Source organism: Prinia subflava, chromosome Z (genome assembly GCF_021018805.1).
Source record: "Prinia subflava isolate CZ2003 ecotype Zambia chromosome Z, Cam_Psub_1.2, whole genome shotgun sequence".
Classification (NCBI taxonomy): domain Eukaryota; kingdom Metazoa; phylum Chordata; class Aves; order Passeriformes; family Cisticolidae; genus Prinia; species Prinia subflava.
The window spans coordinates 40,269,626-40,282,717 of record NC_086283.1 but is presented as its reverse complement, the minus strand read 5'-3'; the positions used below and the strand labels follow the sequence as shown (position 1 = coordinate 40,282,717).

General features: G+C 38.5%; 1 protein-coding gene across 4 annotated transcripts in view; it reads right to left on the bottom strand.

The window, feature by feature from the left end:
* Positions 1 to 653: 653 nt before the first annotated feature.
* Positions 654 to 13,092, bottom strand: part of EPB41L4A (erythrocyte membrane protein band 4.1 like 4A) — a 127,075-nt gene continuing 114,636 nt past the window's right edge. For all 4 annotated transcript variants that reach the window (XM_063421796.1, XM_063421797.1, XM_063421798.1 and 1 more), the window contains exons 20-24: positions 8,537 to 8,584; positions 7,895 to 7,963; positions 6,920 to 7,030; positions 5,819 to 5,900; positions 654 to 4,642 (exon numbers count right to left, since the gene is read on the bottom strand). In XM_063421796.1, coding sequence (XP_063277866.1) covers positions 4,514 to 4,642; positions 5,819 to 5,900; positions 6,920 to 7,030; positions 7,895 to 7,963; positions 8,537 to 8,584 — 439 coding nt within the window. In that variant the 3' untranslated portion in view covers positions 654 to 4,513. The remainder of the gene's footprint in view (positions 4,643 to 5,818; positions 5,901 to 6,919; positions 7,031 to 7,894; positions 7,964 to 8,536; positions 8,585 to 13,092) is intronic.

Here is a 13,092-nt window from a genome sequence, read left to right as displayed (position 1 = left end):
AAAAGAATCTGCTCAGCAAATAAATACAATAGAGAAAGGATAAGGAATTTATATTCTGGAACAACCTGCTGTGTGTACTGAAGCTATGTGTATTTTGCAGGAACTGGGTGGACACCATGTGCTCCTGGGAAGTAGAAAAGTAAATCTTTTCACGTTTGGGTGGGGGGGCGTTGCTTCTGCTTTATTAAACTCGTTTATATTGACCCACAAGGATTTTTTCCATCTAATTCCCTCTCCCATCCTGTTAAGGAGGGAAGTGATCGAGCAGCTTGGTGAGCACCTGGTGTCCAGCCAAGGTCAACACACCATAGGTCGTACTCAGGAGAACAAATACAGGAATAAAAACAAACATTACGGAGAGAGTGTCTGGCACTGTATCTGTGCGTTTGACAGCTTACATAGTCTGCTGTTGCTCTCTGGTGATTTTTAGGTGAGAAAAGAAACTGGTATAGATGTGCACTGGAAATGCAAAGCTTACACTGACAACTTCCTGCTACAAGATAAAATACTTAATCTGGAGAAGCTGTATCCTCAAGTGGATTTTAATTGTTACTACACCTGTTTCTACCAGATGGTGGTGTCAAATGGATCTGTGTTTCTGAAGGCTTTACTCCTTGGTGTAATGTAAATAAGACACACAGGCAACCATGCAATGCCCTAAAAATTCAAGGTTTACTTGACTTCTAAATAACTTGGACACAAGTATTGATACAGCCACCTATCAAACTCATTTTAAAATAAAACATACTTTCTTCATGAATACCTAATGTACATAGAACAAATGTATCACATTGGTATGTTCATGTATGTTGTTTTCAAACACCTTTCTAGGGAGTTTTGAATTAAACTAATCTTCCCAAAAGAAAACATGCTGTCTCTTCAGTTCAATATTCACCGGGAATGAATTTGGCATCTTAAATGGTAATGGCTTTTCAACAAACATCAGTCAGTATCATAAGCTTGATTAGAATAGAGGTCCAGTGTAGAAAACAGCAGGTCAAGGCTAGTTCTTAATGAAAGAAACCAGCCAACTAAGCAAGGAAATCAGTACAGGATACACACAATGCTTTTGTGCTGTGGTTAGCAAGCTCTCTTTATTGTATAAAACACATGATTTGCAAAAGGTTTTATAACTATGTTGTAATTGTTGCTAATTAGTGAGAGTTCTTTTGGAAGTCTCAGAAGAGGTAAAGACAGAGGCACAAAGGTAAAATCGTTGGCCTGATATCAGTTCAGGAAAATTAGGATGAGAATGCATCAAATACCAGTCCTTTATCCAATCCAAGTGAGCACAGGTCTGCATGGCATTCAACCCCAGGTCAACTTCATGACACTGTTATGCTTCTCATGTCTTTTGCCTGACTCATCAGGATGTACAAGTATTTTAGACTGACATCCAGACTCCAGATCTGAAAATGCAACTGCCTCTAGGCAGTGAATGCCTCAGGAGAGCTAGGGAAGGGTAGCAACAGTGGAGAGGGCAAGGTGTAGCTGAGAGGGGTAAGAGGCTGGTCACTTAGATATGCAGAGCTGGTTTGGGTCTAGAAGGCATAGCTGTGACACAGTAAGTGCTTTCAGTGATTGATCCCTTGTGTGTATCTCTCACAAAAACAAAAAGATCATTTAAAAAAGTGCTTTTCCTCAAATGATTGAGGAAAGAAGCTTAAAGGGAAAGGGATCACATATATGAAAGATATTTATTTTTCTGTACTATTAGCTGACAGTGATGTCATTGTTGTAAGTTTTGCCTTGTTTTGGCACAACAAAACATTTGGAAAATGCGGAATAGGGGCGTTATATCTTTAGTCTTTTGTGGACACAAAACTGGATTGTAGTGACCCAGGCTAACATCAGACTTGCTGAAAAACCTGCTTCCTACATAGTCTTGTCAGGAAGAAGACCACTATCTCAAATCTAGGGCTCGCTTTATAAATTTCTCATTTAAATGCATAAAAGTTGTCTTGATTATGAAACAATTCTCCAGTGACTTGAGAATAGAAAACTTTCACTATTAGACTTGACAGAAGCCTATTTTCTGATGTAGTGCAGTAAGTAAAATACTACACACTTGGCTGGTGGTATCCAGCAATAACACACAAAAGGCCACAGGAAGATGAAAGCATACAGGAAAACATAAGGTTGGATATAAACCTTCTTGATCAATATTGAAAGACTGGCAAGATAGATACAGTATATAGAGATAATTTGCAAATAATAACACAAGTCCTCCTGCAGTAGTAGATACATACTACTTACCTGTGCCTCAGTAAGGATAGCAAACTAATGGTAATGATTTAGAAAGCAGCAAACTACAGGCAAGTGTGTAATACTCCAAGTTGGAACCCTTTCTCAAAGGAACAAGGAGCAGCTTTCATTGCAGACACTGTAACCAGTTCTTGTATAGTTTGTCATTTTTCAATTGTCTTCCAAAAGATACCTTCATTAGGCCATTTTGCCATAATGACTTTTTTTTTCTGTGGGATTGGTTGGGATTTTTTTGTTGTGGTTTGGGTTTGGATTTTTTTTTTTTTACTTTTTTAAACTGTTGTTCATGACAGTACTGTACAAAGTCATAAACAGATCCTAACGGATCACTTTAAATTGGAGCAATGATAATGAAACCATTTAACAAACTTACAAAACTGAGCAAATACTTTAAGCCAAGCCCAACAACGTCCTAGAATTAAATCCATAGTAAATGCAAAAAATTCTGGAGAACCTCCATGAAAACTGAATTTTTACTATGAATGGGTTCTTACTCTTTTCTTCCCTTAGAATTGTTCACTGAGACTGTAGAAGCAGAGCTGTCCCAAGTAAATCACCAAAGAAAAGTATTTGTTAAGGGAATCTGCCTTCCCTGGCAGGATGCAGCACTTCCCAACTCCATACTGCGATAGGAATATACAAACTGTATGGCTGCTGCCCTGGCTAGTAACATCCACCCGACCACCTCAGATCATGAAACGATGAAGAATCAAAAAATGAAGTGGAAAATAAAACACACTGTACAACACTTACCATTTTAGTCAGTTAAAATGTGTATTAGTAATCCCATGTCTCTTCAAAAGTGAAATTTAGACACCTTATGCTAACTCCAGTTCTCAAGCAGTGTTGCTTTTCTGACAGGGCTGCAATTCCCTGATGTTGCTTGGACTGGAAGACACAGCATTATTGCAAATCTCTGTAGGTTGTGGGGGTTGAGTGTAGAGAGGACAGATGTAGAAAGGCACGTGAGCTGCTACAGCTGTTTACAACACTATTTGACAACTTCAATACTTAGTTCAATGATTACACTTAGCAAAAATTACTTCCACAACACAAAGGCTCTGCTAAGCTCCCTAGCAAGTGAGCAACACCTGAAGGCTCATCCATGTGCTAACTGTGGACAAAGGGAGGCAGAGAAGTGACTTTCAGATATTTGTAAGAAGTGATGGGACAAGAAGAGAGCCAGGCATCACTTCTGATACATATTAGAAGATAACCCACTCCATGTGCAGCATCATTAAAACTTAATATTCCTACCATGACGATAGAAAAAAATTATAGTTATCATACCCGAAATAATTCCTTTGTAATTTTAACGTAGTAGAAATGGCTCAGAGAAAAGTCAGATGGTTTTATATGAGATACTAAAACAGCTTTTGCTAATCTAGTGCTGTCTTAAATACTACTCCACAAGTTTCATTTAACCAGCAGTGAAGTACCTTGCTAAGCAGTCTTAACACAGTGTGTCAATTTATATTCCCCAGTTTCCAGTGTGCTTTACTACAAGTTGGTAAATGTATTTTTGTGGTATGGGATGTTCATTTAAATAGTGTCTCTACACAAAAGGACATTCAACATTTAGAACACTTAAACCCGCCCAAAGCAAAGTAAGTCTGAATCACCTCTGGAACTCACTGCTACAGCGTGTTATGTAGTCTATTGTTTTTGAGCTAAAATGGGTCGAGTCAGAATTTGTATCAACAACACAAGCATTTGTTAGTGTGCTAGGCTAAAATAACCCTTGTAAGAGCTCTTTCCTTATGTCTCAGGACATAAGTTGATCCCCATATAAATTGTGAAGATAGTTTCCCCATATCACACTGTATTGCACGATTGACCAAAAATGCGACAATTTTACTTATCTTGAAGCGTCTGGTCCTGATCATGTCAGTTAACAGTCACTTCTTGGAACAAGGCTATTCAGTTACAGAGCAGACCATGAAGCCTGTTTTGTTGCAGCAATTTTTTTGTCATTGTTCATTTTTTGCAAATGTAACTGCTGATCTTTCAGTTTTGCAAAAACTTTTGGTTTTGGTTGTATATCAGGCAATCATTCGTTGTATGTCCTCAATCATTCACACCACTAGAATGGTGTTGGTGATAAAACTATTGCTTGGTCTTCCCAGCAAGCAGGCTGCGCTGCCAGATGACCTGAAGGAAAGACCACCACATCAACTTCAGTTCTTTCCCTTGTACAAATTCTGACTTTCCAAAGACCAAAATCCATTCACCATCTTCAATTCATCAGTCAAGTCTCCACCTTGAAGCGTGACACCTGGACAGTTTTTACGATCTTAGTGGCAGGTTTTCCATCAACGTTATTACTGAATAGCAGAGATGGTTCCTCTATTAGGCTGTCTTTAGATCCATTCTGCCTCTGAGGAGAATAAATTAAACATGTTGTTGAAAAGATACAACAGAATTTAAACACTGTCTTTTGCTAACTGCTGCTATGAAAGCCTTAGGCTATGGGTATGGCAATTTATATACATATATAAATTACATATTTATATGTAATCATATACATATTTATATACATATATATATACATGCATCAGGAATATTAAAGTCTCTACATTTATTTGATCAAACAGAACTTTTTTTCCCCTCTTGCCTCCTGCCAGCTGCTGCCTCTTTGTGCTATTGTCTATTCAGGAAATGTCATGACTAATTATTTGATATTTAGCAAAACACTGCAAGCAAACACAAGGAGTTGATGGCCACGGTTATGAGGGAGCCTGGGACAGAGGGAAAAGAGATGTGTTTGTACACACTGAACATTTTCACATTACTGCTATGGTAAGTTAGGTATCTGGAATTCTTCCTTCCATGTTTTGGTTCACCTTTTGTGTGTTTGTACAAAAACCTTCAAGTGCTTTTGAATAGAATTTGCTTCTCACATTTTGAGCTCAATAAAACTACCAAAACTCAGAGATATGGTAGTGTAATATATGATGAAAGACAATGATTAAGTTAGTTAAACAAAAGGCAAGTTCTGTCCTTTTTAGATGTCAATAGCCTAAAAAAATATTCAGTGTTTGTAGGGAGGAAAAAATAAAAGAAAAAAAGGAAGTTCTGGGAAGGGAAGTTTGGGGAGGGAAGGGGAAGGCAAAGGCGAAAGGGAAGGTGAAGGTGAAGGCGAAGGGAAACACTGTTTCAAGCCCAAGCGAAAAAAGTCTTCTGACTACCTCTAAATGAGGTGAATAAATGATGTGATTACAACTGCATCACCACCACGTCTGCATAATTCAAGAAGTTGTAAAAGTCAGTTTTCCTTCTGTGAGGAGCACAGATACATGTTAGGGATGCATCAGATTGGGAAAGAGTTCTCCGGCAGCAGAAGCAGGTGTTCACAGGGGAAATACATGTATTTTGGAATACAGACAAAGTGTTAAGTGTAAGTAAAATACAAAAATTCAATTCACAGTGCTACTGTAAAAAAATCTCATCTTTACTTTTCACTGAAAAACAAAGACCATTTTAAATAAAGCACTAGAGTCGCACTTGTCCCTCCAGTATAAAAGAAAATTGCAAAAGATGTCCAATCACTAACCTGTTGAGTCAGCTGGATGCTTGGACCTTTCCCATCTGAAGATCGTGTAACAGGCAGGGGAGGGACCAGATCAGTTTTGACACTGGAATTATGATATCATAAAATGGATATTGCTTTAATAAAGTAAACTGTAACTGTGCAGAGGAAGAACAATGAAAGTGACCCAGACTGCTCTATAGATCTAAAAGGCTTTTATCACCTGACTTTGGACACCTGAATGCTGATCCTTTGTGGGCACCTTCAGGGCATAGCCCAGCCCATCCCTATCTTTTCCTGGTCTTCAGAAGCAGCCCACATTGATAGAACATCATTGAATTACAGAATAGTTTGGTTTGGGAGTGACCTTAAAGATCACCCAGTTCCACCTCCTTCCATGGGCAGGGACACCTTCCACTACCCCGTGTTGCTCAGAGCTCCATCCAGCCTGGCCTTGAACACTCCTAGGGATGGGACAGCCACAACTTTTCTGGACAACCTCTGCCAGGGCCCAGCCACCCTTATTGCAAAGACAGGTATCATCTGAAATTATGGGTGTGCTACACTTCCGTCAGGGTGCTATCCAGCTAAAATCAGCCTCCTAGGTGGGAACTACTTTTCATAATTTTATGGCTTTGCTGCAACTGAAAATGGGGCTGTTGCTTACCCATTCATAAGTACTCTTCAGTCATCCTGGAAAGACTGATCCACCTATTGACAAGGGGGGTTGTACTAGAGTTCTCATGAAACAAAATACAGAGCTAACACAGGTAACATCTTAACACTACCAAGGATGAAATTATCTGGAAAGCAACTCATGAATTCTCATCCCCAAAGCAATTTTATGACCTGCCACTAGACCCTAGACCAGTACAGGTTTATTTCAGCCTTTTCAGTTTTTCCCCCTTCCAAATGGATCAAGAAAGCCACTGTGGCTGAGAACAGACATGAATGGTTTTGGAGTTGTACCATTGATGTTTACCTCTGAAGATGCACTGTTTAGGGGGTTGTCTGAACCCTGTGCCACCAGCACGCTGTATTTATGCTGCTTCTTACCACCCCGGTCTCTAAACAGCTTTTGGGCTGCACTAGACTAGTTCGGTGCTAATAACCATGTTCACTTACTTCACTTCAGACAGGATAGATCTCTCCCCATCAGAGCACTGGGAGCGCCGGTACTGCCGGTAGCTGCGAGGGGAGTGCGAGTGCCGGATGCGGATGGGGTCACCTTGAGTCCTAAGAGAGACACAGAATTCACAACAGGGGGTTGATAAACCAGATCTTTGGCACAAAACATAAATTCAGCTGCAGCCTGAGAGGTCCTCCCATTTCTTGCTAAAGTATAACAAATGGCTTCTTGCACTGGCTGAATTTAAACGGCAGAGGCTTCTTTTTAGAAGTCTGTACTTGGAATTCAATGCTTTACAAGAGCACAGGTCACAAACTGGCATGCACATATTTGAGAATGAAACTTTAATGAAGAGTGCATTAATTTATACGCCCATAACATCAGCCTTTTCTGCCTAGTGGTGTTTGGGAGCACATTATAATAAAACCCAGCATCCCGTTTGTGCCACATTCATCTGCTTGCACTGATAAGTGGAATCCCAAATGGGCAATTATCACACTGGTGGTTCTTAAGGAAATAGCTATGCCCTGGCAGCTGCCCATGACAAGCCAGGGGATGGACTGCGGAGGTCAAAGAGTGCCTTGGATGATCAGAATATCTAAAACAAAGAAAAAGTTTAAGAAAAAATGGATTTTCTTGTTTACATTCACTTCTTTCTGATTCTGTAGTTTATAATATAAAAAAGATTCATAGCTAGCATAGGGAGGCATACAGAACATACAGACAAGTTCATGAGTGTGTGGAAGAGATTAAGAGAGATTAAGATGATTCTTTTCTTATTTTGAAAAGGAAAAATATTTGATTTTCAAATTAAGTATCCCCACCCAACCCATCCTAGGGGAGTGCTTGGAATAGATATGAGCTTGTAGTTTATGCGTAAACCCATTCCTATTGCAATAGGACAGAGTTCACAGTAAAGTAAGAAAAGTGGGCTTTTATATTCACAAAAAAAAATTCTGACATAAACTCACTCTACTTTAGTGTATGGAATTTCTTTCAATTGCTCCTCAGATAGGCCAGATGGATCCACAAGTTCCTTCCTATAAAGGATTAGGAAAAGTAAAAAAGGTAATAGTAACTGAAGTGCAAAAGTTTTTATTATATTGTGCTAAAAAGATTTACTAAAACAAGCTGTTATCAGCCCTGAAGCTATCTTGACATCAAAACAGGACACCTATTTTGAAATAAGTGTAACTTCACCTTGATTGCTTCAACTGCATGTCACATCCTGTTCCACCTTCGTCTCACCTTGCTGCAAATCTGATCTTGTTGCTTCACAATATCATGAACATTATGTGTGCTTTGGAATTGCTAAGTATCTGCCTAAGGGGTAATGGGGTGTCATGCTAAAAGTGTCGATACCGACACTTTGGAAGCCACACAGAAATAAATCTCTAAAATTATGTATTGTTCTTTAACAATTTATTTACATACACTGGTAATCGCTATTCAGTGCACTCAGTGACCTGCAGTATCTTCTAGACACAGGAATTTATTAACATATACATAATTTACTGAAACTAAATCAGTGTAATGCCACAGTGGAGGAGATTTGAATAACTACATTAAAGGCAGACCAAGCATCTCTCAGACCCTACAAAGGCCATACTTACTGAATATGTTTCCACAGTTCTTCTTTAGCTTGTACATCTGGGCTTCTCCTGTAAATATCAACAAAGACAACAAAGGCTCAGCTGTGAAAACCATCATCTGACATGTTCCTATTCAATAACTTTTAACAGCACAGACCCTGTACAGAAATCATGATAAATGTAATCCATCAGTGACCTCAATTTTAAGTTTTGTTATCTCAGAAAATGCATCAAACTTCATTGCTCTATTTCAACTGAGAAGTAATTTCTTGAACAACAGGCTCTCAATCACAATTCCAGTTCTACCAGCCTTCAGCAATAAAATATAAACAGCAGAATTCCCAATCACTGCCCAGTCGCTGGCAACACTTACCCCTCCAAGGACACCATGTTTTGAAATAACACTTTGGAAAAGGGCCTCAGAAATATCCTGTGGCCCCTTGGTGGGCAAAAGGAGGGACAGGCCACAGTAAACCCAGCTATTTCCAGTGGACGTCAGTAAAGACTTGTGGCTCCACTGCAATCACAGTGCAGCCTCTCCCTTTCTGATCACCTCCAAAAAGGGTTTCTGCTCAATTTATTTATTTTTGGTGTCCAGTAGAAAAAAGAACCCACTAACAAACTAATCAAACCAGCAACTCTGTCTTCTTATGCACCTAAATATTTTAGCAAGTATTTGATTCATGTGCAAAGAACTTACCAAAATAGTAATCTCCCTATTGCAGATATAGAGATGTAGAAAAGCAAGCCTGAGGGGCATGTCTCATGTTTTCTACTGAATCACAGAATAGATGCTTTTAACTGGAACCTCTTTATTTTTACTTTTCCTTTTCTATTGCAAGGTTAGTGCAAACCCACTGCTGTTGGTTAAGCTGCACCTAGAATTCACCCAAACCCATTCAGAGTAATAGATTAAGTACAGATTTTAGACAGTGGCATGGACTATAGTTGCATGGAGAGATCAGGTAACTCTTCTCATTGTCATTATATAAGCTCAGTTTCAACAGCTAGACTGTTCCACACCATCAAGGATGTGAGGGATGAAACTTCTAGACACATACAGCACACAAATAAATACACTCAAAGTTTCTCAAATACTGAGTCTTACACTATCAGGTCACACAGCCTGATCTTTTTTTCTCTCAGACAAAAAGGTCTATCATATTCAAAGATGCTTTAGGAGGGATAAAATCTAAATTTAGATGCAAATCAAGGAGGACAACAGAGATCTGCATTTTTGCACCTCTAAATGAGCTCTTCCCTGCCCAGAGACGTATCAGAAATAATTCCAAACTGCTCTCTATCATTAACAGTTTAATTGTTTTCTTATTTCACCATTACCATGTTTGGCTTATTTCCACTCTTCAGCCTAGGAATAAAGTTCAGAGACATCTATATTGCAGTAAACACTATACAGCTCATGTAAAGGCAGAATATTTTGGGATGGTAATGCTTTGGGGTAGTTTTTAAATTTTAAAGGGGCAAGAGTACTAGGAAATACTACTTGACTGGTTTATAAACACCAGAGAAAGACCAAAGTGTGAAAAACAATCTAGCATTTGTGTTTCCCCAGTAGGGCTAAAATTAATTAATTCATAACCACCTCAGGCTCCAAGGCTTTCCAGGCAGGTTGCTTCCCATCCTTGACAAACTGCTGTCCCTTCCAGCTCCTCAGGTTCTCATGATGGCAACAGCTACAGCACAAGTAGATTACAGACCATTTGTTCTCTGTGTTCAGAGCTTTTTAAAGCGTGTGCATTTCTGTTTATTATAATGCATTTTGTTTTCTCTGATTTTTATTCTATCTGTGCCTCCTGTTTTCTGTGACCAGCTCCAGGTATTCTGCTGTGTGATCTCTGCCACTTTTCCTCTTTCCATCCCTGCAATTACGCTAACAATAAAGACTTTGCTGTACAATACCAATTTATCAGTATGGCATCTCATGGGGGAAAAAAAAAAGGGGGGGGGGCTAAATACAATACTTCTAATACTCCTTCTCCCTTCTTGCATTTTCTTCTCATTACATCTGTCCATACTGCTTTGAACTCCCTGGTGCAGTAAATGCAGTGGCATTTAACAGCCTTTTGCACCCCTAGTTTTGAACTGCTTTCTGCTCCCAAGAAGCTTCCTGCTCACAAAATAGCAACTGGAAACCCTGCGTTCACCCTGGGGCTGGAAAGGTAGGCATCCTCTGCTGAGGCTGAATAATCAGACAGTGGCAGATGTGAAAGCTCTCTGGAAAATGCCAGCTTCTCCAAGGAGGCTTTATTGTGTTTACAAACCCTAGTTTGCCCAAAGAAGCAAAGCCCCAAAGTCGCTCCCTAATCCAGGACCTGCACAAAGCAGGGTATTGTGCACACCACTGACCCATTTGATCAGCTCATGGCTTTTACTTATTCATGGAAATACAGCAGTTCAGGACCTGGCCTTAAGTCTCAAGTATCACAAAGCATCGTGTGAAGCCTCACCCACAGGAGGAAATATTAATTTGTGGGGCAGCATGGAAAGAAAATGGTTAAATAAGAAGACATCTTAATTTCTTCATTTTCTAGGAACTGTGCCTCCTGCTTTCTGACCAGCTCCAGGTATTTTGTTCTGTGTCTCTGTCATTTTCTCTCTTTCCATCCCTGCAATTACACTAATAACAAAGGCTTTGCTGTACAATACCAATTCAGCAGTATGGCATCCCCTTAAAAAAAAAAAAAAAAGAAAAGAAAAAAGAGCTAAATACAATGATTCCTCAGAGCAAACTTCTCTTAGACTTCACATCCTGCAGTTAGTTATTTTCCATCTGTTTAAGAAATGTTACCATACTGGGATAACCTTACAGCATTTATTCAGGTTAGCTTCTCACCAAAGAATATAAAGAAATATGATGCAGATGAAGTAACTTAATTAAGGCATTTTCTTTCCAAAGGCCTGTTCCCACTTCCTTTGAAAGCAAAATCACAAAAAGCTTACAAAAAGAAAGGTGAAATGTAAGATGAAATGTAGGTATTGTATATACTGCATAGGAAATCCATGTTTTTATGGTTCTTAAGAGCCTGCAACAAAGCAAATATGTTAAATCTTTAAAGCCAGATCACAATCCCCCTTTTACTTTGTTTTCATCTTTTTACTGTGAATTTTTCTTTTTTTTTTTTTTTTTTTTTTTTTTTTTTTTTTTTTTTTTTAGCTCACAGTTTTGATATATAGGACTCAGACTATCCTATCTCAGTATCCGGATCAATATACCCTCTTTACAATTTGCATGCTAATCAGTTCCTCTAATGCACAAGAAACATAATGGGAATGCCCAGTAAGCGATCAATCTCATGAGGGTTTTTTTGTTTATTTTTTATTTCGCTTGCACAACCTTGAACAGCTCTAGACATTAATAAAGTCTACATTAATGTTTGTGTCTGATCTGCACCCTTATTAATATTTCAGTTTGAGTCACAAATGGTAAATTTAAATAGCTGTGAAATTTTATGGCCATTATGCTTAATTAGAAAAAGCCCTGTGGCTACACAGATGTTTTACATGAACTCTTGAAAATAAACCCTGTGGAACTAGAATTGGGACCTCTCTGCATTTACTGATTCCTTGAGCAGAAAGAAAGGTCAAATTCCTGTCAAACACTTTTATTCCCAAGATGAAGGAGACACCACCATGCCACCACGAATGATTAATATTACTCATTATCAAACAAATGAAATGCACTGTGCCAGGCACAGTAACCAACATTTCAGCCACTACTTCACATATCCAAAGGGAAGCTCTAGTTACGAATGCAATAATGGACTTACTGTGAAAGAATTATCTGCTCTACTAAATTTACAGTTTTCTGTCAATTGTTAAATGGGCAAGTTGAAATGGCCATTTGACAACATTTAAAACCAAAATAACCATAACCTGTGGTCCTTTTTTCTGACCTGTATCCAGTCAAGTAAACAAGCAGCTGAGCCAAAATAAATTAAATACATTCTCTTATAATGTACTACATGTTAACAGTTAAATGTCTTTTACTATTTTTTTTTTCAAAAATTAGTTTGCGCTTATTTCATTGTGGGTTTGTTTGGTTTTGTGGGGTTGTGGGTTTTTTTTGGTGTTTTTTGTTTGTTTGTTTGTTTTTAACTGGAGAGTGTGATAAAAAAGAGAAACCCATGAACAACTAAAGGAATAGCAAAAGGAAATGAGAAACCTTCCAAAATCTTTAGGACTTCCTCTTTTCTTTGCTTCCTCTAGGACCTTTGCTTTTTAAGTTAGATTAACATTTATTTTTTTTAACTAAAAGTTGTTTAACTCAGAATGTCACTGTGCTGAAAAATCAAAGCCATTTCATAAGTTAAGTCAACCACAAGAGGGAACCTATGTTGTCTAACAATGAGTTTTATCTGGCCTGGGGGTAAAAAAGAAAAGTTGGCTACAAATTTAATCTAACCATTATTAACTGAGTACATTTCCTACTTTACAGCACTTTCTCTATATAATAAAACAAATGGAAATCAAATTTGATCAACTGCATTTTCTGGATTCCATGCAAGTGCGCTTTAATATTCCTGATTTTTTATCCTTGTAAAATGACACCTAATAAC